General features: G+C 36.4%; 1 protein-coding gene across 5 annotated transcripts in view; it reads left to right on the top strand.

Moving 5' to 3' along the window:
* The window catches only part of MAP3K4 (mitogen-activated protein kinase kinase kinase 4), a 68212-nt gene that overhangs the window by 6115 nt on the left and 35186 nt on the right, over positions 1 to 26911 (top strand). For all 5 annotated transcript variants that reach the window (XM_056487195.1, XM_056487194.1, XM_056487193.1 and 2 more), the window contains exons 2-8: positions 10752 to 10942; positions 14935 to 16316; positions 20153 to 20395; positions 24465 to 24611; positions 25790 to 25947; positions 26257 to 26373; positions 26786 to 26885. In XM_056487195.1, the coding sequence (XP_056343170.1) occupies positions 10752 to 10942; positions 14935 to 16316; positions 20153 to 20395; positions 24465 to 24611; positions 25790 to 25947; positions 26257 to 26373; positions 26786 to 26885 (2338 nt within the window). The remainder of the gene's footprint in view (positions 1 to 10751; positions 10943 to 14934; positions 16317 to 20152; positions 20396 to 24464; positions 24612 to 25789; positions 25948 to 26256; positions 26374 to 26785; positions 26886 to 26911) is intronic.

The following is a 26911-nucleotide window of genomic DNA, read 5'->3' as shown; positions in this document are numbered from 1 at the left end:
AAACACACTTTGGTGGGGGGAAATACGGGGGGCAGCTCTAAACTGAAAATTGCTCAGGGAACGTATGCAGATGTTGATTTTGAGACAGAATTGCACTTTGACCCTGGATAACATGCAGTGGTTATGGATAAGTGAAAAGATAATACTGGAAAGTTTTGTGAAGAATTCACATTTAAGCAACAATCCTTAAAACAAGTGAAAAGTTTTCAAGATAAGGTGTTTCCACTTAGATAATTTAGATTGGCAATTAAAACAGATGTGTTTGGTGCTTCTTGCTTTAAATTTCTGAAGCCCAATTTTAGGCTTTCCCAAGAATTTTCTGGCCCGAAATACACTACAGGGGAAAACGAGGCCTTAAGCGTGTCCTTTGTTGGGGCTCTGTCTTTTGTTTGGAGGCACTGCAAAGGCATGAAGAGCCATAGGGCTACCCTGCCTTGATTGCTTGTCGCCCTCTTTTTTTCTCCTGGCGTACATCCAGTGCAAGGGGTGAAGGAAGGACCAAGGCTGTGAAGAAAGTGGGACAGAATTGTGAATTATGTGCAGGCTTCCTCCTTGCTGGAGAACTTTTCAGTTGTCTGTCTATCAGATTTATTGTCTCTAGGATGACAGTGAATTGGGCTGGCAGTCTGCAGCATCTGTGGTTTGGGGGAAGCCTGAGGTTATGTCATGAATTGTGCTCAACATATTTTCCTGCTTGCCAAACTATCTGCATGGCTGATAGTATATGAGCAGTGAAAGAGTTTATTTTGTTAACTTAAGATCATAGCTTCAGTGGGAAAAATGATTTAAGTATATAGAGCTTTGCCATAGTTTTTTTTTTTCCCCCATGCATTTAAATGAGGTAAGATGTAATCTCTGTTCTACATGTATTGCATTTTCTTGTTTACATGTACAAGATTGGAATGAATGACTGATTGCTCCACCTACGCACAAACACACATGCAGTGCTAGTTGAGATGTCTTTGGCATTTGTAGCAGTAAGGATTAGTCTGTGTTGTGTGGCTGCTTGGGTTGCTTTTATGTCTGTTAATTAGTGCTGTCTGTGTCAAGGTTGGTTTTACTATTATGTAAGCTAGTGATATTGACCTTTGTGGAATGCAAACTGTGCTGTGATGAAAACAAATCTACTGAATGTAAAGGAAAGCATAAGGGATATGCAGTAACTCTTACTTCAGGGAGCTAATTGGGATTTTTATAGGCTTATAAAGATTTGGCTTCCATGACAACCACATTTCTTAAATTATATACAAACTCATCAATTTAAATTATATTCTTAAATTATTTACAAAACAATAAATATATACCTATACTTAAACTGCATCTAAAATCGATTTAGAAGAAATTTTTCATAGTACCAACTCCTAGTCAATAGTGTTGACCCTTTGTCAGCACAGGAATCTTAGCTTGTTTCTTTAGTTGCCTGGTTGGATTTGCTGTTGTCTACAATACTTATATTTGCAGAATTGTTACTTTCCTTCAGTTTTATTCTTCTCTCAGATGTTAACAGCACTGATGCTACATTTAGTCTGTAATTTAATAACTAAATAATTTTCAAATTTTAAAAAATAACTTAGAAGCTTATTTATTTAAAGTGTTAAAAAGGGTCCCATTCTCACTCTTGGCTTACTGCAAACGTAAAGCCAAATGAGAATGTTTGCCTTTAACATCTGAATTTGAGTGTTACTGAATTGTGAAGTGTTCACTTGTGTCCAGTCCAAGAACCCTGTGTGTAAAGTCACATTAATTTTTCATGAAACCTAGTCAGGTTTATTCTGGAGCCAGAAAAGTCAGGATGTAACTATTGTACTGATGAATGTCCCTTACAGTCTTAGGGTAGAAGGAGGAAATTAGTTCTGCTCCTTGTGTGTCATGCTGATATTCAGTGGTACTGAGTGACATGTGTTGCTTTCTAATGCATGTAAATGTAGTTTATTCTGGCCTCAGCTTACTTGTGCTGCTGGTTTACTTGCTGTTTCTTTTCCTGAGAGCAGTATTTGTAAAGGCTTTTACCATCTTGGCTGTAGAACATCCATTCAGTAAGTGATAACAAGGCCACAGTTACTCATGCCTCTATTACTTCTTGGCCTCACTGGAGAGCTCTCCATGGGTGTGACCACTGAGCTTTTGGGGTGCTCCAAATAGTGCAGAGTGCTGAAGTCCCACTGCATTGCACAGATTTTCCAAATGTCACAGGCATGAAGTCCTGCATGCCATGCTTAGATACCAGCTTCCATTGAAAGCCTATTTAACTTCCAGTGCTTCACCTTCAGGGTTCTGGTAGACTTTGACTTTATCTAAACGATGAACTGAAACTTTGGGAACATAACCAGCTGTTAGCTTTTTCTTATCTAGGTATGGAATTGTTACAATTATTTTTGTCTTTTATCACAGGTCTGTGCATTTCCTGGTTTATCACTTTTATATATTATATGTTTGTAGTTGAACCTAGCAGCCTAATGCATTTTTCCCAGTAGTATGTAACTTTTCTTGGTGTAGCTTAAGTTTTCCAGAAAGCCCATGCAGATGTGCTAGTACAGATTTTTCATAAATAGTTCTTAATTAAGTATACTTTACTGTATTGATGTGTGGCTTGAGACCTTGGTATCTGATCTGTGCAGATGCCAAGAGCTTAATTGCAGCACTTACCCTTTGGATTGATACTGTACTATACAGTGCTCAAACATCATTAGTGAGGAAAACATATTTCAGAGATTTTTACTTAAAAAAAAAATCAATTCAAATTCCCAGATATGAGTTAGGATATAGTTGAGGTTGAAAAAGTAGCACTAATGAAGAAGTATATATGGGGTCTGGAATCAATGAATGTTTTAACACTGGTTGTTAAGTGAAGAGAGCTGGATACTAACTGGGCTGGGTGAATCTCTCTTAGTTCCTGTTTCTACAGTTCTAACCTTTGATCCATTTGCAGCCTCACTTGGCAGGCTTAAACATGGATGTGGAAACCTATCAAACCCATCAACACTTTTATACTTTATTGCACATTATACAGCTAGAATTAAATAGACTTTTGTTTTCTTTTGAAATAATATATGGCATAGCTTTAATCAAATAATTTATTGGGGAGAAACTCAGAGATTAATCTACTGTAAATGCTGTTACATCATCGTTCAAATTTGTATGAAAACTTAAAATAAACCAAGATGGAAAAATTAGTTAAGCCTTCTCTGTTTTCAAATTTGCTAGTAAAAAAGAACAGAAAGTTCTGAGAATTTTTTTTCTGAGATGAGAACATGAAGAACTGCCAAACCTTTTATAAGAGCTCCATTTTATTTGTTTTTTATACTTGTTTCTAGTTGGTATAGCTTGTGGAAGAAATATTGCTTCCTTAGATGGTTTAAATACGTCTCAGTAGTGCTTATCATTACTTGCTGTAAAAAGATATGATGAATTCTATTTTGCATTCTGCTTAATTTATTCTTGATTCAATGCTTGACAATTTCCTCATTTTAAAATTTACCATGTTGTTCTAATCAGCCAAAAGGTGCTTCAATACCTCACCACTCTTCCAATAGCTTTTGTTAGATTTTTCTGTGACTTTGTCTTTCTGTTGTAAATATAGTAAGCACATATAGAAGCTTCTGTCCAGTAATATAGGAGAATCTTTGGGAAAGTGCCAAAGTAGTAATAATTTGCAGAACTGCATCTGGTAGCTTCCAGATCTTGAGAAGGAGAAAATTCTGTTAAAATTTTTCTGTTAAACTAAAATTTGTTAGTAGGTACGTTAGTGCTGTAAAGAAATTTATAATGCCTAGTCAGACATATGCTTGAGGTCTACTGTAGAAATGGTGTGTTCTCACTTGCTGGGTCCTTCTCTTCTAATTAAACAGCTTAATTGAGAGTTACCAGGGAAGAAAAGTTGCTGGGAATCAATTGCAGTTTAACTGTTTAGCACAAAGTTGTACATTGTTCTTTTTCCCCAGTAATGACTTTCATTTTTTCCCTGGTGATTTCTGCAGAAATAGTGATGGTTTTGTCACAGTAAAGTCTTGCTCCAAACCACTGTTTGTGTTGCAGCAGAAATACTTGCTTTATATTGCTCCCACAGCTGATGTGGAATTTATTGTGCTTGGTTCTTGACTGTTAGCGGGGTTGTTGTAGTGTAAACCTGTAGTTTTCAGTGGGTGGCACAGGTTTCATAGCAGCCTTGAGTGTCTGCATTTGTGCAGCCCTGCTACAGGTTAATTTTCAAAGATAAACAAGATGTAAATAATGAACAAAGTGGGGCTTTTCAAGGGTTACTGTTATGTCCTGACAATTCACTAATGAAGTTTTAGTGTTTCTGTCTTATTTCTGTGTTCACAATCCCTTGTTCATACGTTAATTTATAAAAAAACTACTGAAGTTATGTAATCCATCAGTTCTTGGTGGTGATACCAATATTACCTTAAGCATTCTCCTGCCCAAGAATTTTGCTTTTATCATTGCTACAAGTAAGAATCTGCATTAATTTTGTGGCTGACTCAGCTAAAAATTACTGTTCTCGTCTCCTAACATCTCTCTCTTGTCCTCCCACAACTAGGAATGTCTGCCACATGAAACTTGCTATTGTGACATTAAGTACATTTGGCTGCCTAATCAAAATTAAAGTGGCTGAAGTAGGAAAAATCCTGCTAACAAAGGCATTCCAGCTAAGCTGGATTGTTTTGGCAGCACCAGTGAAAAACCAGGGTTGGTTGTTTAAGTTATACCTGTGCATCTTGGGTGCTGGCAACTTCTGGCAAAGTGTGTAGAAAGCAGAAGGGCCAGAGAGTCGTGTAAAATTACTTCATGTGCAGCCAGAAGAGTGACTGAGGGCACGATTTCACTGAACACTCAGCAGGTTGCTTTCTTTGCCCTGGTCTCTCTACAAGAGAATGCCAGGTTCAGGAAGGATGTTGTGGAGGAGCTTGGCTGTCACGTGGGCTGTTCACTTGTGGGTATTGATCTGACAGGCAGATGGTTCATCAAAAAACCAATGGGTTTTTCACTGTCAGCTCGGTGATTGAGGTCACATGATTGTTGCCTTCTGTGCAGAAGGGATGGCGAAAGGGGCAGGGATGTGCAACCTGGGAAGCAAAAGGTGCTCTGGAACAGGTTCTCTTTCTTACTGTGTCATCTTACTGTGGCTGTAGTGTTGGTAATTTCTGAGGTTCCTCGCTGTAAAAAGTTGTGTGAATAGCCTAACATTTCATAATTGATTAATTTTTTTAAAATATTGCTTCCTTTTTTGTGCTCTTAAAAGTGTCTCTGCTGTAAGCTGTTTGAATGCAAATTTGGATTCTGTAAGATTTGCATATGTAGACATACTAGATGAAAGATACAAGAGCTTTTTTGCATATTGTGTCAGGAATAAAATTACTATCTGCTGTAAGTAAATTCTTTGCTCTCCTTTCCTCCTGTCCAGGTATCAGCTTTTTCATTCCAGTATGCTGGTTGTTCATTCCTAGACCGCAGAGATAAATGATCACACATCCTGCCTTCCTCTGATTCCTCTGGGAGAAAAAAAAAATGTAGCTATGTACAGCTGACTTGAATTAGAATATTTCTTAAAACTGAATTAAAACATAATTTGAAATTTAAAATTTCCTACCTGTAAGTGCTGTGCTGGACTTAAACAGGGTGCATATAGAAAAAAAAAATACGGCTTTATTTGTACATACTGTGTGCAAATTCCCGCTGTGCTGTAATAAAAAATATAATTTAAAAACCCCAACAAGATGTTTTCCTTGCCTTCTATTGAAGACTTCCTTTTGCTGCACTTTAGGGCAATTTATAGTGAATGCAGTAACATCAAACACTTCATTTTTGTATTCATATGTGTAGCAGATCTTCGAAAATACCTTATCCAAAGCTGGACTTTTAGTTGTTTCTGCTTTCAATTCAGCAACCTTTCAGAACCATGTCCATTTATCTTAAGCTTACAGCTTCCCTCAGAATATAATTAAAAATAAAAAAAAAAGATTAAAATATAGGGGTGCATGATGCTTTCCTAATGTGGCAACGTAACACTAGTGTTTACACCAGGCAGCTGTCCTGTACTGTAGCAGAACTTCAGGTTTTTCCATCTTGTTTTGCTGATTAGGTTGTCTAATCCTCAGTCTTTGTTACCCAAGGTTCGCTAAACTGACTGTTTAGTGAAGTTCCTTCCTTGTGCTGTCAGTCCAGGACTACCATTGCATTCTCTTCTGCAACGAAATGAAACCTAGTACTGCCCCAAGGAAATTGAAACTTCTGATTCCAGAGTTTAATTGCGTGTGGTGTTTAGCAGCACCAACTGAATACTTTGTTTTTCTGTTTTAAAAGGTGCAAAGGTGGCTACCTAAAAATTCTGTTTGCTTTTTGCATTACCAGCAGCTGTTGAGTGATGACAATTCTTGTCAAAATATTGTTTGAAATAGACTGGTTGCAGCTTCCTTGAGGGAGAGCTACCTTAACTTTAGCGTGATGTTTGGCAGTATGTATTACCTGTGTTTTCTGCTATTTTTGCTGAGTGGGAATGTGCATTACTAAGAATAGACTAATGTAGCTTTGTCTTCCTGCATTAATTATTGAGCTGAATCTGAGTTAAGGAGTATATATTTGAAAAATAGACACTTTGCTTTTAAAACAAAGCCACTGAATGTTAAGAGCTTGGTAATTTGGTGGTGGACCCTGTACAGATATTGCAGTTCTTTGTATGAAAATGGCAGGGTGCTGTAAGAAGTGTTGAGAAAGAGCCTCACTGATTCCTGCATGGTGTGATGTCCTTGAAGCTGCAGGAAGCTGTTCACAGCAGCAGTGTCTGGAGTGGGCAGCTTCCAAACCCTTGTGGTGGGCGATGGTCCTGGCTCCTGTGTGGTAACTGCCTAACTCAGGTTTCTTGTCATGTGCTTGTAGTCCAGTCTGTTGACTTCTACTGCTCTGATCCCCAACAAGCTTTTGAGCTGCAGTATGGGATGATAAGCAATGGCTGAACCTGAGTTAATTATTTAAATGCCTAATATATTTGAACTCCTGCTTATAAGGAAGGTAGCTGATAGAAAGGGAAGAGTAAAAAGATGTTTCCCCCATGTAGCTGTCAACAGTTTTTAGGATGTTCTCTCATTAGTGGCTGTTACAAACTTTGCATAATGCTTCAGCAAAGTGCAAAAGTTTGTACTGGTTAGAAATCATATTCCTCTGTGTGACTTAAGCCTAATTAATTGTAGCATTTCCATGTGATCCTCAGTGATCTTTTCATCTGTTAATTTATTTTTAGTGATAAATGAATGTATTTTTCCAAAAGTTTTGGCCTTTATCAATAGTGGTGTTTACCAGACTTTTTGCTCCCTGTCCTGTTGCTTCAAATTTCATACCTTGATTTCTGTCCCCCTTCTTATTTTTGTTTGCCTTTGAAAATCTAGAAGAATTATCTTGATTTTTATGACTGAGCTGAATTGTAGATACATTGCCATCACTTTTACTTAGTTAAAAAAAAAAATCCCCTGGTCATCTAGAAGTGTAAATTAAAGAAACGATGTATTCTGTCTTTTCAGATTCTGGTTGAAATGCACCCTGGTGTAACATACAGAAGTTATTTTTTGGAAACATTCTTTGTTTGTTGGGTTATTTTGGGTGCGTTTCAGAGCTGTCAAGGTATTTTGCTTTGGTTGTTGTTTTTCCCATACAGCTGTTAAAATTTTCCCAATATTTGTGATTTATGCATCCTGGCTACAGTCTTTCTTATATTCTAAGGGTAAATTTCTAAGAAGCATTTTTCTCACTAAAATTGAGACTGGGACCTGTAAATAGAATGTGAAAATTATGCACTTCTAGTTTACCTTGTAGGGATTTGGTTTAGGCTGCTATTGGCAAGTAGTAACTGCATTTCTCACATTTCTAGCTTTCGCTTTTTGTGTGTAAGCCTAATTAAGATTTGGATGGTTCTCACTGGTTGTGGCAGAGAAAACCTGCATATCTTGGTAGCTATGAAGAAATTAGCCTTGATTAATGTTTCTCAACCCTGGTTGCAAAAGTATTTAGGAACCAACAATTCTGTCTAATAACCAACACTATAATCAGATTCAGGCTTGCCAGCATTGCGTTTTATAGATTGGCAGATTTAATTAGTCTATGGTTAGTTGATGACAGTAAATAACACACAAACATTACAAATGCTGTGTCAGTAATCTGCAAAAATCAATAACTGATTTTAATACTAGAGTGTTGCTGCTGAAGATCATATGTCTGGTATTGTCTGGATTAGAAAAATTGATCTAGCATGTCAAAGGTGATGTAGCTGCTTTAGTTCAGAGCTGTGTATTTCTTGCATTGTTGTACCATAAGGCTTGCACTGGTGAAACTGAATCATTGTGTTAATTGGCACTGATTTGAGTTCTAAGTTGAGGCATAGTCTTTGCACACAAACCCTAAATGGAGCATGGTGGATTTTTAAAACTTGCTTTGCAACCTGTGCCTTTCTCTCACTAAGCAGACCAGCCGGCTTTGGTTAGATCATCTCACCAGCTGCTAACAAGATTGGGTCTGTTGTTATGAGGGAGAGCATGATTGCTTGTTTTGTGGTATGATTTCAAGTGCTGCATGTTTTGTGATGTCTGCTGTGCTTCTTATCAAAGAACAGCTTACTAAATTACCCAGCAAAAATGGTTGAATGTTAAGTCATACTGGATGCTGCTGTATAAGTATGTATGTAATTCAGGTGTGAAGTTGGAGGGTAATATGGATGCTTCTGGAGCTCATGCCCTTTCATCAGACATAGCAAGAAATAAAGAAAGTAGAATCATGGAATCACTTAGGTTGAAAAAGACCTCTAATATTGAGTCTGACTGTAAAATAACATATGCAATTCCACCAATAAACCATGTCCTGTACGGGCCATATGTACAGATCTTTCAAATGCCTCCAGCAATAGTGACCAAAATAACCTTAAGTTCTTTAGAGATCACTTAATTTGGCTTGGTGGAGAGGTTTGATTGTTAAGTTCTTCGAATATGTTGCTTTTAAACAGAAGGAAAACAGTGTTTTCACTGGTCTTTCCTAATGAAGTAACTTGTCCTAGTTTAAAACTGCCTTGGAGACCTAACGTGAGTATTTGCAGGATCTGTTCTGCCAGCCTCTGCAATGAGCATCAGCACCCAACCCTGTGCCTTGCCAGGCCAGTGAGATCACTGAAAAAATAAGTGGTTCCATAAGCACTGGAACTAATGACTTCTGTTTTATGTGGTTTAGTTTCTTGTGGTTGATCTGTCTTTGGCAAGATCAGAGGGGTGTTCTCTACCTAAAGTGTTTTTTGCAGTAGGGCTGTTCACAGCTTCTGGTGTCCAAAAAGATGTAAACTTGAGTTGCACTTTTGTGGCTCAGCGCTTACAAGATTCGTTTCCCTTACTCATCCACCTATTTTTACAAGATCTGTAGGAAGAATTGTAAGACTTTTAAAAAAAATTTGGACAGTTAGGGTTGGTTAAATTATATTGCTAAGATGCTATAACAGCATGATATCCCAAGGCAAGGAAACCAGACTAAAATTATTGGTGATTTTGTGTGGTTGTCACTGACCAGATTGTAGGGCACTCCTAAAACTCCAGGTGGTGCTGCGGTACCACCTGGGTTGTTTTTGTTGGGCAACCAATAAAGTTTATCTGCAGAAGTTGGTGAACTTGCCTGCTGCCTTTTCAAAGCTGAAGAAGTAAAGTGAGAAGAGAAAAGAGTATTTAATGCAGTAAGTGTTCTGTGGCTTTGTAGAGAACATAACAGCTCTGCATGCTAAAGTATTTATTTTTGTTCATAGCTAAAGGCCAAGAAAAGGTACAGTATCTGTGTTTTGTTTGTTTTTGTTAGCCTTACTGCTGTTCTACTAGCTGGCAATATTCTGACATACTTCTTGCTGCAGTAACTAAGACTCATTTCACTAGGGTATGAGTAACATTTCTTGTCTGCCCCTAAAATAGTAGCAAGTGAAATATAATTTGTGATTTGAGTGAAGTTGAAGTTACCAGATACTGATGCTATCTTGCACTGCTTTAGATTGACTGTTTCTTAGCCTCAGTGTCTTTTACTAGAATCAGGAGTTACTGAGAATTCTGTAGAGTTGTTATTTGCAGACCTGCTTCAGAAATAAGTGAGGGAATAGAGGGAAGCCGTTTCTTTTTTTTCTTTGAAAATTGTATGTGTTCTTCTCTCTGATGTGTTAAAGCAAGAGAATTGCATGTATGGCACCACTGGGGAGTGATAGTATTTATTTATGATATTAATGGCATTAATATTCTTGATGTTAAAATTTGTGAAAAATATTTTCAGATCTAGATAAAAGTTTTGTGAAGGGTGGGAGAGTGATTTTAGAATTTGTCTTTGTGATATGAGGGATTTAGGGGGTGAAGGATGAAAGGGATAGACCTTTGCTTTTGTTGCTACTAATTAGGTTGGTTTTGCATGATGTTTGTATGTTTGAAACTTTGTTTATTTCATGCACCTCTTAGTTTAGGCTTGCCACAAGTTTTTTCAGAAAGAGATACATATGTATGTATGTTTACATTGTGTTCTTCTAGTGACACTCTGTCTATACCATCCTCTTTGTATGTTGCCTATTATTTATTTGATTGGCAACTTTTGTCCTTAGGGATATGAAAAAAACTGAGGTAAATATACGTGGATGTGGTAGTAAAATGTAGAAAATAGACTGTGGTTGGCTTTCATGGATGAATTAGCTTTCTAAACAGATACTGCAAGTCAAATTCCTTTATCTTGAATGTAATGGTTTATCTTGTTCTCTTCAGGAAAGAGTGCAAATCAGGAGATGCTACTTCCAAGATATCTGAATCCGACCCTGAGGAATTATCAGACGAAGCAGGTGCTGACACTTTCTACGGCGCTTCTCCCCCTAGTACACCCCGCCAGATGAAGCGAATGTCAACAAAGCATCAGAAAAACAATGTCAGCAGACCTGCTGGCCGCTCCACTTTGAAAGGTAGGTGTGGTGTCTTGGCTTGTTTCCTAAAATGCCTGTTGTTACCTGGTGGAGGGGTTATACAGAAGGTGGAGCTGGATACTGAGGTACAATGAAAGAACAGGAGGCAGCTGTCGTGAATTGCAACAAGAGAAAACTCTTGGGTATTAGAAGAAAAATTTTGCTGTGAGAGTGCTTAAACAAAGAGGTTTACCAGAGGGATTGTTCGCTTGTGGAATCTCTGTCTTTGGAGATTTCTAAAACAGGACTGGTTAAGATCATGAGCAGGCTAAACTGGTTTGGAAATAAACTTGGTTTTGATCAGAAAGTTGGAAAAAATAACTTTCAGAAGTATCATTTAATCACTTTTTTTTTTCTGCGATTCTGTGATCTGTACTAATGGTGTAGTTGCTTTTCTGCTCAGTTTGCATGTTCTGAAGCACTTCACAGGCTATTTATTGCAAAATGCAGTTTTCAGTGATAATTCTTTACTCTTTTATGTCAGTGAAGCACTTAAAGTGTAGTTACTCTTGCTTGCTTCTAATGCTTCAGTATAAAGAGATAATGCGAGAAAACCCATACTTGTTATGCATTTTTTTCCTAATGTTGCTAAGTAATGGTACCAAATAATAAAACCTTTTAGCTTAAAGTGATGTTTTTGTTATTGTTGAAATTGCACGGGTGAAAAAAGCCATTTGAGATTGTATGCTCATTGTTTTCATACAGAATACAACTAGGTTTTTGTGGATTTTTTTTGTTGTTTGTTAACCATATTTTTAAACAAATAACAAACTCTGTCATACAATTATTTGCCAGTTATGGCAGCTTGACTAGTTAATGTTTTGGAAGCAATTTTAAAAATTATTTCGCATGAAGCAAGAAAATATTAGAGTGTACAGCAAGGATAACATTCTTGAGGTAAAATGTAGTGAAGAAGAAGGTAAATTATTTGGGGTGACTAAGGTAATATAGTCAATTCTTTGGTTGTGTAGGGCTATGAAATGCAAGTTCATAATAAAACAAGGGCCAGTACAAACATTTTCCAAAGCTTCTGTTTCCCTTTCACTTCATGCAACCTCAAAATAACGTCACTGGAGAGAACATTCAACAAAATACCTCTTCCTTAGATGAAATTACAGAGAAATCTTGTTACTCTTGCAAGTTAACTGTAGGCATTGGAATTATTAAACCTCTTTAACTTTGCTAAAAGACACATTTAAAAGCCAGTAAAATTATTATGTTGCAGCAATAATTCCATTTTAACCCTGTTTAGAGTGGTTATGTAAACTTTTCTTGCTTTTGGTGGATTTTTTTTTGTTGTTATTGTTGTTGTTTCATTATGTGCTTTAAAAAGAGTTAGTTTCTAAGCAGAGACATTGTGATACTAAAGAAATATAATATATTGTGTTTCATTGTTAGTCTTTGCTTGTGAGCACATGTGTAAGATTGATACCTTTATGAGAAACAAGGAGTTGTTGCTTATCCCTGCTTACAGATTTTGAGTTTTTGGAGCAAGATCTTTCTATTAGTGAGGCGAACAGTTCTTACTTCTGGCATGATAATATCCTGTTCTTTGTTATCATGAATTTCTTAAAATATATTTGTGGTTTTTTTTTCTGATTAACTGGTGGCGTTGTGTAAAGTGTCTTTTTCTGGAAATTTCATAGGGTTTTTTTGTTTGTTTGTTTTTTGGCTGGTTTGTTTTAAACTTTGCCCTTGTGTACCATCTCAGAACAGTTATTTTGTATTATGAAGAGGAAAAAAAAGCCACTGGAAAACCCTGTGGGGTAGTTTGTTGAATGTGTGTGCATATGTTCTTACTGAGATGGAATGGTGATATTTAAGTAAGAGAATTCATTCAGGGGTTGGTTCGATGTAACTAATCACTTAAAGAAGTAAATTTGAAATAACTTTTCAGATGTTTGCAAGTAAGATTTAAGGTATCTTTATTTAGACAACTGAAAGAATTTTGGGAATTAGGAGCTTGGCTTACTTGTGCTTCTGATACTTGGTTGTTTAATTTCTGTCACACCAAGTTCCTTACAACTTGCATTTAGTATCCAAACATAAATTGATGCAATAATCTGTTTAGTTTCTGAATTGTTTCTGCTGTAGCTGAAGTTCTGTGGGGCTCACATTTTTCTAAGCTAAATGCATTTCAGAGGTGCCTGTGTCTCCTGAGCTCCATGAATGCATGCTTACTTACTGAAGTGTTAGCTACTCCACGTACTATGTAACAGCAGTGTCTGTGTCTGCTTTTTAGTATAAAATTTTTGCAGTTTCATACTTGAAAAGGAGCCACTGTTCACCCTGCTTTCGTACCCCCATCATGTTCTTCACATGCATTTTGTTGTATTTTCTTTTAATGACCTGTTTAAGATCTCAGACTCCATCACATGCTCCCTCCCATTAACTGATAGTGGCTTAGTTGCAAAACCCCCTGCCCTTTGTAGCATTAAAAGTAATCATAACTCAGTTTGTTAGTGCAGCTGGACTTCTTTTGCAAATTAATTGAAATCTATATATATGCATATGCAATATTTATGTATATTGCAATACTGCAATACAGTTATAGCATTAATATTAATTTATTACAGGACTGTCAGGTGTATTTGAGTCATTGGTGTCTATTTGATGAGAGGATTTTGAAACAATTTGTAGATTATTGTGCCTGGGCTTTGTTAAGAATGATGAACTTTCAAGTATTATGGCTTTTTGGATGTCTAATAATGAATAATTTTAAACTTACCTTTCTTTCAATGTGTTTTGGTGGTGTGGGGAATCTGAAGATTGATGATAAAGGACAATGACATGTTAAAAATACAAACTACAGGGGTCTAGAGATTCTCCTATCTAGAATGTAAGTTAAGAAAGTGATTTTCACATGTAATAGGATTTTCATTTATTTTGCAAGGCCACCAAAATCTTCAACATTGAAGTGCTGTTTGATTCATTTCTAATCTACTTTAAGCCTGTGTGAAGTGGGTGTATGTTTCATCTCTGTCAAGCTCCATTTTCAGTCTGCTTGCCTGCCCATGCAAAATGCCCCTACCTGCATTTTGCCTGGCCTAGCTCTGTGCTCAGTGAAAATAGACAAAGTATTTGGCTGTTGCTCTGAAAGTCTTTTCTGTTCTTGAGCGAGCAGAGGCCCTGTGCCCATGGAGCTTGTTCCAGCTGCTGATTAATTGGAACTACTGGACTTTAGTAGTTTGCATACAGGTGATTCTCTTCTGCCTTCCACCACTTCTGAGAGAGAGAATCACTCTTTCCATGCCAAGCAGTTCCTCCTATTCTGATCCACAAAGCCTAGACTGACATGCTTTTCACAGTTTTGCAGGAAAGTGTCAAGGTTTGCTGCCCCTGAGGAGAGAACAGGAAACTAGGAGGAGATTGCACCTTTAGGTGGGAAAGGGCTGTAGTCCATAGTAAGGAAGAAAACAAATGTTTGTGTGTTGTGACAGTGGGGAGGTAGGCTCAAGGTGCTAAGACAGTGTATTCAGATGAAAGAGGGGTTCGCAGAACCAAGATCAGCCTTCCCAAGGGGCAGGATTGGTACATTCAAGCTAAATTTCAAAATCTGTATATACTCCAGCTTTTATGAAATTGCACATGCAATACAATCTCTTTAATTGCTTGATGCTGTAATAATGCTTTGTTGCATTTTGAGTTTTTGTTTGGGAGGTTCTATGACAAATGATGTAAAATGAGCTTGGAAACTATTATTTTCCTTTTGATCATACTCAGTTCTCAGTAGATGCCATACTCAAGAGGAGAATTCTCTGAGATCCTTTCTACAAAAGAGGTAAAGCAAGAGAAAAAGAAAAAATCATTTGGTTTAGTGTATACTAGTGGTAACTTCTAACAATAAGACTACATTTTACTTCTATCCATGCCTATTTTGTTTTATTGATGTTAAATGTTTTTGTGCTCAACCTAAGAAAAGTGATTGGGAAGTGAGTTGAAAAATGCTTGTTCTTGTTGTTGTAGTCACATTCTTTTTTCTTTACTTACAGAAAAGATGAGTGTGCCATCTCAGTCTTTGCATAAAGACAATGGGAAAACCATTGAGAATGTGGAGGAGCACAGCTATAAGCAAGGGAAAAAGATCAGAGATGCCCTAAGGACAACAGAACGAGATCACAAGAAAAATGTGCAGTGTTCATTTATGTTAGACTCAGTTGGTGGATCTCTGCCAAAAAAAACAATTCCAGATGTTGATCTCAATAAGCCTTACCTCAGTCTTGGCTGTAGCCATGCTAAGCTTCCAGTCTCTGTGCCCATGCCAATCCCCAGAACTACACGCCAGACTTCTAGGACTGATTGCCCAGCTGACAGGTTAAAATTCTTTGAAACCCTGCGGCTTTTGTTAAAACTTACCTCAGTCTCAAAGAAAAAGGACAGGGAACAAAGAGGACAGGAAAACACCTCCTCTGTCTGGCTGAACAGATCCAATGAACTGATCTGGCTGGAGCTGCAAGCTTGGCATGCTGGCCGGAGCATTAATGACCAAGACCTCTATCTCTATGCAGCCCGTCAAGCTATCCCCGATATCATCAATGAAATCCTCACCTTCAAAGTGGACTATGGGAGCTTCTCCTCTGTAAAAAATGGAGCTAGTCTCAATGGTACTTCAGGAGAAGGAGTTTGCAAATCAACACATGGAACTAGTGCTTTGGTTTACTCGAGTTACCATGAACACCTCCAACGCCAGCGGGTCTCATTTGAGCAGGTAAAGCGAATAATGGAGCTGCTGGAGTACATAGAAGCACTTTATCCATCTCTGCAGGCTCTTCAAAAGGACTACGAAAAGTATGCTGCAAAGGACTTCCAAGACAGGGTGCAGGCACTCTGCCTATGGTTAAATATTACAAAAGACTTAAACCAGAAACTAAGGATTATGGGAACTGTATTGGGCATCAAAAATCTTTCTGACATTGGCTGGCCAGTGTTTGAAATTCCTTCTCCTCGACTGTCTAAGGACAATGATCCAGATGATGAAGACATTGATAGGGAAACAGAAGTAAAGGAATCCTCAGGAACATGCACAGAGGAGAGTGATGGTGAAGAACAAATCACTGAGGAGAACGTTGAGGAACTTAGACAAGCCATCAAGAACAATTTTACTAATAAGCCAAATTTTGACTTTCAGGACCATTTTTCAAGGAGGCTTGATAGGCTTGAGTCTGAGGATGACTCTACTTCCTGGGTTATTCCAGAATGCAGTACTGAGGGAAGCTGCAGCCAACACTGTTTGACCTCTATTTACAGGCCGTTTGTTGATAAAGCACTGAAGCAAATGGGGTTGAGGAAACTGATTTTGAGACTGCACAAACTAATGCATGGTTCATTGCAAAGGGCCCGTATGGCGTTGGTAAGGAGTGATCACCAGCTGGAGGTAGGTTACTAGTGTAAATGGATAACAGGAGTACCTCCTTGCTGTGTTGTTCCTAACTGAAAATGTAGGAATTGGGATCTTAAGAACATTTTGGTTGCTTAGTTGGTTTTTGAAAAACAGCTTATATTATGATTAGGAACCCAGTTCTCCTTCCATGGAAATGAATCTTTCATTTGACTGAATTTGTGTGGAGCCCAAGCTTCATACTCTGTTCTTGTTTGTAATTGAAATGACATTTTTGTGATTAACATCTTTGTTCATTATATTTTCTAATGTCTAAATCAACAAGTCAGAAAAATAACTGTGGAAAATCAGGCACAACAGTTGAATTGTGAGAAAAATCAGCTATGGAGGTGGTAATTTTTCTTGTCTTCAAGACTGGATGTTTTTCTGCAAGACATTCTTTATAAAAATGTCACTAGTTTTTTTGGTGCTTTTTCTCGTCTACATAAGTGAAGCACTGTGGTGGCACATTATGTTTGAGGAGAGAGGGGATAAATAAATGGGCTCAACCTTGAAATCTATGAAAACAAGTCATGTTAGTGTGCTGCATTCTTTAGCTGGCTTTTAGCTTAATTAATGTTTTTCTCTGAGTCATTTTATATTCTTAATTAAGAATGACTGTGAGTTAATAAAACCAATATAGGAATTAAACAGTTAGTGAAGGACAGTAGTTTCATATTTTAAGATGTGGTCACTAATTCTTTCAAGGCACAGTATTATTTCTTAGTATAAATTGTTATCTAACTTGTAGGCATCTTTATGCTAGGAAAGGTTGGTGGTAAGGATTACTTGCTCTCCTTGATCAAGTGGTACTGTGACTTCTGGACAAAGGCATCTCTTAGCCAGCATGCCCATTCTGATACAGATACCACATGTGGTCTGTAAAACATTGTGGATCTGTTAATGATGATTGTAACATTTGCAAAAGGAACAAGAATTGTTGGTCTCCCAACAACAAGGTTATTTTTTAGGATGAATAAATTTATAAGTATAAAGCTATTTGATTTTGAAAGCTTTTAATTGTACTGCTACTAGTGTAGATATTACTGTAGAAATTAAGTTATTAGTATATATACACATATATAATATGCTTATATTATAAATATATATATAAATATATTTTATTAAAATTATAAATATATATTTTTATATATTCTCTAATTGGTTTCAACTTGTCTTTTAGAAAATTTGCTTTAGAAATGAGTGAACATTTTGTTAGTCAAGTGCCTAAGCAAAACTTGCATGTATCTTGTTGTAGTAACCAAAAGCACCCCCAAACCACTTCCATTTAGAGAGTTCAGCTTAATATATAGGTTGAAATAAATTTTTAAAAAATTAAGTAAACAAGACATAATATGGGGGTATTGAAGATAGATTTTGAGTATATTTTTGAAATTGTTAAATTATCTCAGAAATTTTGACTGCATAAGGGTTTTTAAAACAAGTTAATGAAACATTAAGTAGCTAGAGTTTTTGCTGCAGCTTCACATAATTAAACTTTCTGCTAATGTAGTGTTGGATGACCTGTGTAAGATGTAAGGCTAATCTTTTATCCCTTCTCTACCCTTGTGATTACTTGAATGTTCATTTTCAGTAATTATTACCTTTTCTTTGGAATATTATTCTCTTTTAAGAAATGTTTTTTAGTAAAAGTGAATGTTATAAATTGTAAACTTCTTTCCTGCACCAACATTTAAAGAAAAAACCACAAACAACTCTGTCAGAATTGTGGTACTTACAGCAGCAAAAGACGACTTTATACTAAAATGGAAGAGATGGGTTTCAATTGCTTGGTCATTGCACCTGACAATACTTTGAATGTAGTGTCTTTTTTTTTTAGTGCAGTTCAGTTTGATATTTGTATGTGGACAGAGTTGTTAGTATTCTGTTAATCTTTATTGTTTCTGTTACTTTTGTAACTTGACTCTGTGTTTATATGTATACTTACACTTCTAAGTCTCTGGACATACTTCTGTTTCTGTTGTTGCTTAAGCAGTGTCTAAAACACATCTAAAATGTGCTTTCTGTATTCTTCCACTAAATACATTTTAATGCTCATTTCATTCTAAATATGTGTAAATCTTTATACATGTTCCTTGTTTTAGTGTTTTGTAAAACCATATTTGATTCCTCTGTAGGCTCTGATACTTTAATAGGGCTCTAGGCATTGCAGAGTCCATTCTGTGTAGAAGTCATGTAATTTCATTACTTGGTGAAGATGGATAATATTTCCAATTTTAGTATATAAAATCTGATGTTACTTTAATAGGATGTGTTTAAGCTTGTGTACTGTTTGATGTTTATTCAACTGGCTCCACTTTTGAGTGTTTTTGTATGATCTCAATAAACAGCTTAGAGTTTTTCTTGAGGTTTTTATAAGGAGTATTTGAAACATTTCAGATTGGGCCTGCAGAAGATTAGGATTAGTCAGATTGAACAATAGAAGTTTAGGTGTCTAGTACTAAGCCCTAATGTCATTTACTGTTATCCTTAATGCTGGAAAAGGCGATACAAATTTATTCAATTTAACTGTGTTATTTTTGCTCATAGACTAATTCTTTAATATTTTTATAAGAACTGAATTTCTCCAAACTAAATTTGCATCACTATGAGAGGATTTTATTTCTTAAATTTTTTTGTTGTACTCTGGAAGTGTAGTATTTCATGATCTGTTTGTTAATGAAAGCTTCTTGGGTAAAAATCTTTAGCTCTGATGCTATTCTGGTGCTATATGTTCCTTTTAAGGAGAGTAAGAAGAAGACATTAATATTCCATCTAAGAAGATAGATATCTTTTTAAATATGTGTTTCAATTTTCTGCTAGATTGTGAGCTTAAAAGATTTTTTTAAACTTTCTAGGCAGTAGTTTTATCATTTATCATTATCATACTCTAAGTACTGGTAATGTTTTTTTTCCCTATTGTAGTGATGTTATTTAAATTTGGCTGAAGAAAAACCTAGAAAATGCTAGTTATGTCTACTATGTGAATGGAGGATATTCAGATGTCATAGTTAGTAGCTGAGAAATGGGAATAAGAATAAAAGAAACTTAATCTGAAACATAACTTATCCTTGAATGATGACTAGTGTGTTGCTATCTTTAGGAGCTACACATACTCTTCAGTCCAACTTTTCTTTCTAAATTAAATCCCAGAGTACCTCCATGTACAGCCTTGCTTAGAATGTTATCACAAGGTATATCATTTAGATTTCTAGGATGTTTATTGTATAGAGTCTCAATTTTCTCTAGTTAGAAAAGTAATTTTATTTAAATGGAATCTTACTGTAAGTGAAAAGTAATTTTATTATTAAAGAAAACAAACAAACAAAACAAAAATCCCCAAAACAACTACCAGCTTGATGTCTATATTTCATCTTCCTTTTTTGAACAGTTTAAATTTAAACTCTACCAAAATTCAAAACTTGCTTTTTCAGTACTTTGACTTAAGTTAGCTAGTGACATTTCCTTGAATATAGCATTAATTTAGAATGTGGAATTTTATGTCAATATATGCATTATGTATTTGAAAAGGAATGAGGTTAGGTACCTGATGTGGCTTAGTGTACACTTGTTTTTCTAGGTAATGTCATAACAGAAACATATTCTGTTCATTCCCAAGGGTCCATAGTTGTCTTTCCTCAGACTGATGATCCTTGAAAGAGAAGTTAGCTTTAAAAGTGCCCCAGTGACATAAACTTCGAACTTGTGTGGTTGACTTGCCAGCTAATAGACTATTACCTTTTAAAAATACTTGTGTGCATGCTACTTTAAACAAATCCAAAATCCTAAGGACTTTTAAGGATCCTTTTCATGACACCTATTTTTTGTTACAGTTTTCAGAATTTCCAGATCCCATGTTATGTTCAGATTATGTGCAGTTACTAAATTTCCCACCTTGTTGCGAGCAAAAACGCAGTGGTGTATCATGGGAGGAGTTGAAATCCATGGATTTGCCATCTTTTGAACCTGCATTCTTAGTTCTCTGCCGAGTCCTGCTCAATGTTATCCATGAATGTCTCAAGCTGAGGCTGGAACAAAGACCTGCTGGGGAGCCATCTCTTTTGAGTATTAAACAGGTTTGCTTCAATTGCTTTTTAAATATGTATTTCCTGTTTGAACTATTTTGTCATTTCATTATAACATGCGAATTTAAAGACGATTAGTGTAAGAAATTACAATGTATAATTATGTAATAATTTTTGTAAATAGTCTTGTTTTCATGTGAAGATCTGCTTTTTGCATAATAAATAACTGGTCATGTATAGCTTTCTGATTTAGGCTTCTATAACAAAATTGGTGATTAAAAATATTAGCAAACAAAAGTAAACAGTATTGGTTCCATTTGTGTTATAAGCTATATAATCTTCTCTACCACATCTTCCTCTGTTTGGGTTTTTTAGGCAATATAAGTAGTTTTAAGGGTCTGTACTTTTCTTTTTTCTGTGATTTGATTTTTTTCTCTTGTAAATGTAAGACATCTGCTAACTTGCAGTAGTCACATAGTGAAAGTTAAAGTGAAACAAAAGTTTAAGTGAAATAAAAAAAAACTTTCCCCAGCCTATTGTTTTATTTTCCGTGGGCAGTGACCCAAGATTGTCAGTCCTGTCACTGGTTGAGAATATTGTATAAGGATTTATTTTCTGGAGGTTATCAGGTACAATGGAAGCTATTTAGATAAATGCCAGGTCTCAAAGTATAGTTCAGGACCGACTACATTCATCCCAATCTCCCTTCATCCTGGCAAGCATAACCAACCCGGGGTTTTATCAGATGATCTCTAAGAGTAAACATCTAAATAAGCTCTTGGACTGATTATGATCTCACATTCCAGTTATTTGCTGATCCAAAATCCATTGCTATATTGCTTTGTGGTCCCAAATAAATTTGTCCTCTCTTCCTTTCCCCCGTACGCTCTCGCTTGCTCTCCCTATTGATTGAAGCCAACAATTGCAACCATAGAGTCATAGAGTAATATGTTGCAGAGCATATTCTGCTGTTAAGCACAGTATATCCTTCAGAGAGAGGAGTGATTTTGTTTTTTCCCCCTTAACATTTTGTGTGCTCTTTGTGGACTCCAAGTTAAGTAAAAATTACACTTTCCTCCTGGAAAACAATGTGTTTGTACCAGACTGTTTTGATGTTGGATACCGGCTTACTAATGACATTGAAAAAATGAATTCAACTCAGCAAATGCTTCCTTTCCCACACAATATTTCTGAACAGGCAAAGAAGCTGTGGAGGATATTTCACAAATAGTTTGTTTCCTCAATAATTATAATCTCTAAAATCTTGAGCAAGCTCAAAAGAAGAGTCCAGAAATCTTGTGCTATTCTGCAAGTTCACAGTGTTGCAGAATTACAGAGAAGACTGGATTACAAATACTCTGGTCCAACCTTCTGGAAGCTGAGTCCTACAATTAGATTGTTCCCCAAATTAGGTTGTTTTATTGTCACATCAGAGAACTGTCAGCATGTTGAGGGAGGTGATTCTGCTCCTCTACTCAAGCCCTAGTGAGGTGCACTGAGCTGCAGTTCTGAGCTCCTCAGTACAAGGGAGACATGGAGCTCCTGGACTGGGCCCAGTGGAGGACAAAGAGGATTAAGGGCCTGGAACATCTCTCCTGGAAAGAAAAGCTGAGGGAATTGGGCCTGTTCAGCCTTGAGAAGAGATAGCTGAGAGGGGACCTCATTGAGGTTCTGTATCACACTTTGTAGCCGTCAGAAGTTGACCATATGAAATAGGATCAACCCAGCTATCTTTATCATGCTGCTCTGCTGGCCACTGGGCATGGATGCAGAACTTTTACACAACTCAAGACAGCTGGGTCATCTTAGCTGCAGACATAAAATTTTTCAATTCTTTCAAGGTGTTATTTAGGAAGGAGAGCTGGTGCTGCAGCACAGTGTTCTGGAGGTGGCACTGCTCCATTTCCTTCTGGAAAGGCTGTTATGCATTGGCTTTCTCTGCATTGAGGGCCAAAGCCAGTGCTTTATTGTTTTACTTTTCTTTCCAACTGCCCTCAAGGCATTGGAAATCTGTGATTAAATTCCCCTTGCATATTCTCTTTTCAAGGCTGAACAAACCCAATCCCTGAATTGTTCTTTGTATGCAAGTAGCACAGCACAGTCTGTTTTTTCTAGTGATTGACGTAGTGAATTTTATTTGAGGCACTGAGACCTTTAAGGGTCTCTTGCTTTTTGGTACCATTTGAAATATGTAACAGTGCTGCATGAATGCATCAGGTATGCTAGTCTTGTTATTCAACTTTTTCAAGGTGACATTAAATTTTTGTATTACTAGCAAGTCAATTGTTTTTTTAAAAAAAAATCTGATTTTCAATAAAAATAAAAAGGAAACTAACACAGATTATATGCCTTTTAAAATGTGCCTTTTCTCCTGTCCTGTCTTGTTGCCTTCTTCCTTTTTGTCCATGTTTCGCTTTCAGTACTAGCTTTAGTAATCCTGATAATCCTGTGTTATTGGAGAGAGCTGTTCTCTTTTAATGGCAATTTAGTTCTTGGACAGTTCAGGATAGTTCTCCGATTCAGCATTCCTGTTGAGAGGTGGATGTGTGTGTGTGCATGTGGGTTATTTGTATTTGGTTGATAAATTTGGTATTGTTTGTCTTGCCCTACCTGCTTTGAGAAAATAATTTTTATATAAACTACATAAACAAAAAGCAACCCATCATAGCAACCCATAATGATAAAATTTTCAGTTTAAGCCGTATATTTTTTCATGTGCTCATTATACACCAAAATTGTTTGGCCACTGCCTCATGAATTTCAGTTCCAAAAGTTGACACTAAGATTAGCTCTACTGTTTTTTTGTAAATCCTATATTCTGTTACTCAATAGTATACCTCTGTAAAAGAGTATTATTTAAATAAACTCCATTTTTAATGAAGTTTTACAAGTTTACTTTGGAATGGACGTTCACTGAAGGGGAAAAAAAAACCCTTAGGTTAACACAAAGTACACCGGCTGTGATTGAATGAAGACGAACATTCATTTTAAAGTTTATGACATATTAGGGATATAAAAATGTCTTTTTGGATTTCCACCTTATAAAAATATCACTTTTTTAACCCTTTTTTTCACCTAATTCATATATTTTAAACTGTGGAGTTCAGACTATTATTCTTGTTTCCTCTGCACATGAAGGAGCACAACATAATGTGTTCTGGCCTGTACAGGATTCCAAGCATTCTTGTATGTTTTCTGCTTTCATGCCATTCTAATTTCTCATACATTGAGTCCACTATATTTATATATTACTTACCAGGAGAGCCATTATGGAAGATCATATGGAAGATCAGCCAACAATTTCATTCCCTCTAACCCTCAGAAAAGATAGGGATTGTCAAACCTGGAGACTGATGATGATTTCAGAATACACACTTAGCACTTGAAGGGCTTCTGAAAGAAAGGCATTTGTTAGTGTAGGTTTGAAATGTTCTTTGCACTTGGAGGGCTTCTGAAATAAAAGCATTTATTTGTTAGTCTAGGTTTGAAGTATTCCTTGCTTGTCGTGAACTCCTGTACCTGTGGTTGTGCATGTCTCTTGAAATAGATAAGACTAAGCTTTTAGGGAGAGGTGACAGCTCTTCCAAAGGCAACCCCTTCTGCAGTTGAAAAGAGAACTTTACTAATGTTAGCTTTGCCCAGGGAAGCCACAAAAAACTACTACTTGTTTTTCAAGTCTAGTATGGATTTTGGAATTGAGGGCATAGGAGATGGACAGTGAATTAACTGAATTAACATTTCTCTAAGCATATGTTAAACACATTGTATATTTTTCCTGACTTGCTTCCGTAGAAAGTGGTGATTTCATGACTGAGCCCTTTTTGCCCCTTTCTAAACTCATTATCCAGTAAGCTGCTTGCTGTGGCATTTGTGGGGAGTAAGTCTGAAACATCTGCCTCCATCTCCATTTACACTTACGTGGCAAATAATGGGATTGCAATTAAGTAATCCTGGAAAACTAGTGATGTCTTTACTGCAGCTGTGTAGAGCAACTTTTTGTTTAAAAAAGCTGTAGAAATTATTTAGTGGCAAACTAACATTTAGACAAACTGGGCTGACAGGGAATGAATTTAAGAGTAATGTTTTGACTGATGGCAGTTTTGGGGTTTTTCTCTTGCAGCTAGTGAGAGAGTGTAAAGAAGTTCTGAAAGGTGGACTCTTAATGAAGCAATATTACCAGTTCATGTTACGGGAAGTGTTAGATGACTTACAAAAGATTGATTGCAACATTGATTCTTTTGAAGAGGATCTGCATAAAATGTTAATGGTAAGTTTAAAAAAGGAGAGTTCAGCTAAGTGTATTCATCTGAATACTGCTAATAGAAATCTGTTATCCCTTTTAGGCATGGTTGCCTTTTTTTTCTTTCCCTACATTGGTACAAATTTATTGTTTTAATGGACTTGTAAAGTAAGACAGAAACCAGTGCTGTTTTAGCAGTGTTTTTAGCAATACCTGGTTTTGTTCTGTGGGACAGTTTACTTGTAAATTGCCTATATTTACCAAAAACGGTTCATATATAGAACAGTAAATTTCATAAGTTTGACCTAAACTTTTAATAACCTTTTAATATTGTGTAAAATACTATTTTTTGACTAATATTATATCTTACTGCATTGGCATTGCATTAGTGCCATACCTTGTATTTAATGTGTGTTCATTGTTGCAATTAGTTAAAGAAGTCTTTTTAAGAAAAACACTTGGCCTCTGGAAGATAGGGGTTGGAACTGGATAATCCCTAAGGTCATTTTCAACCCAGAACTTTCCATGATTCTATGATCTTGACATTTTTACAGTGTAGTCTGAAGATACTTGAAACAAATAGAAAGTATCTTAACCATTTCTGAGGAGTTATATTATGGATTATTGAACTGAAACAAATTGCAGGTAATTTTTTGCATTCAATATAATCCTGAAGGGCAGATGGTTGAAGAAAAATTGAATTTACCTGTATTTTTATATTGGTTTAAAACAATAGTAAATAATGGTGAGAGTTAAGACTTAATAGAAAGGAGCACAGAGTGTAATGTGGAGTCTCAGAAACATTTTCATGGCACTTACCCATATTCCGGAGAATATGTTGAGGTAAAACATTTTGATGTAATCCAATGAATAAAAAGATTTAGAGACTGTTTTTCAGCAGTTCAGCTTTAAAAACTCTGGCTGCTGTGGGCATTCACTAATACAATGGTAAATAGCAGCTCAGCAAGCAAGGTGGTCAGTATTTTCAGGAAGATGTTGTGGAGACATAGAATTTAATACTTGCTGAGCCATAAATTGCACCTTTTGTATGAAAACATGCAGTGCATTTTCAGTTGGAGCAAATGAAAATTATTGTAGAAATACCTTCTAAAATTGTATAATACTGAGTTTGTTGATTTGGGAAATACTAGTCCTTAACACCTGGTGTAACAATTTCTGTTTAAATTGTCTGTTTCCTTGTTCAGGTTTACTTTGATTATATGCGAAGCTGGATCCAAATGCTGCAGCAGTTACCTCAAGCATCTCATAGTTTAAAAAATCTGTTGGAGGAAGAATGGAATTTCACCAAAGAAATAACTCCTTATATAAGAGGAGGTGAAGCTCAAGCTGGAAAACTGTTTTGGTAGGTTTTATTTAATTCCTCTCCTTATGGTGTTATTTTATACCAGAGAGGTATTCAAGTCAGCACTTGTTTGGGGTTCCCAGGGGAATTCTTGAGATGTCATTAAGCAGCTGGTAGTCTTTGTGAATGTATGGAACATTGAGGGCTGTAGATGTAGGGTGCAGTAGGTGCAGGTGGCTTCTGTGGGCCCCAAGATACTGCTTCTCTACGTGGACTTGGCAACAGCTTTCTTGCATTAAGAAGGAAGAAGTTTAAGATGCCATGCTGCCTCAATAAGACTCTGAAGTTCCACCATTTCTGTTGCTACAGTGATATTGCAGGAATGCTGCTGAAATCTACAGGAATATTTTTAGATTCCGGACTACAAGACAGTTGTGATGAATTTTGGGCCAGTGCCGATGACAGTACTGCATCAGATGAAATCAGGTATTAAGCCTTATGGCTTAATAATAACAAAGCACTTACATATGTTTCTCTTCCTCTGACATGCATAATGTATTTTATTCATTAGAAGGCAAACTTGATAAATGCAAGGCTTCATAGACTCTATCACTATATTTCTGTTTGCAGTAGCAGTGGTAATGAACTTTCATTTTGTTTTTTAAAGCTAGTAACCTTCTGTTTAACTCAGGCTGTGAGAGGTTGTTTATGTAATGATATTTCAATTAGCTTATTATATTCTTACCAAAAATGTGCCTACTCAAATTCAACTTATTTGTCGGCCGCTTGCAAATATTTATGTTCTTTTTACTAACATATATGTAAATACTTATAATGGCTGTGTAAGTGTAATATGATTTATTAAAACATTGTCATTTCTTTTGTGTCAATGTTTCAGGAGGTCTGTTATAGAGACCAGCCGAGCACTGAAAGAGCTGTTCCATGAGGCTAGAGAAAGGGCCTCCAAAGCTCTTGGTTTTGCTAAAATGCTGAGGAAGGTAAGTGAACAGAGTCTCCTCTTATT

This window comes from Oenanthe melanoleuca, chromosome 3 (genome assembly GCF_029582105.1).
Source record: "Oenanthe melanoleuca isolate GR-GAL-2019-014 chromosome 3, OMel1.0, whole genome shotgun sequence".
NCBI lineage: Eukaryota > Metazoa > Chordata > Aves > Passeriformes > Muscicapidae > Oenanthe > Oenanthe melanoleuca.
Note: the sequence above shows the minus strand (reverse complement) of the source record. Positions and strands in the feature narration are given on the sequence as shown.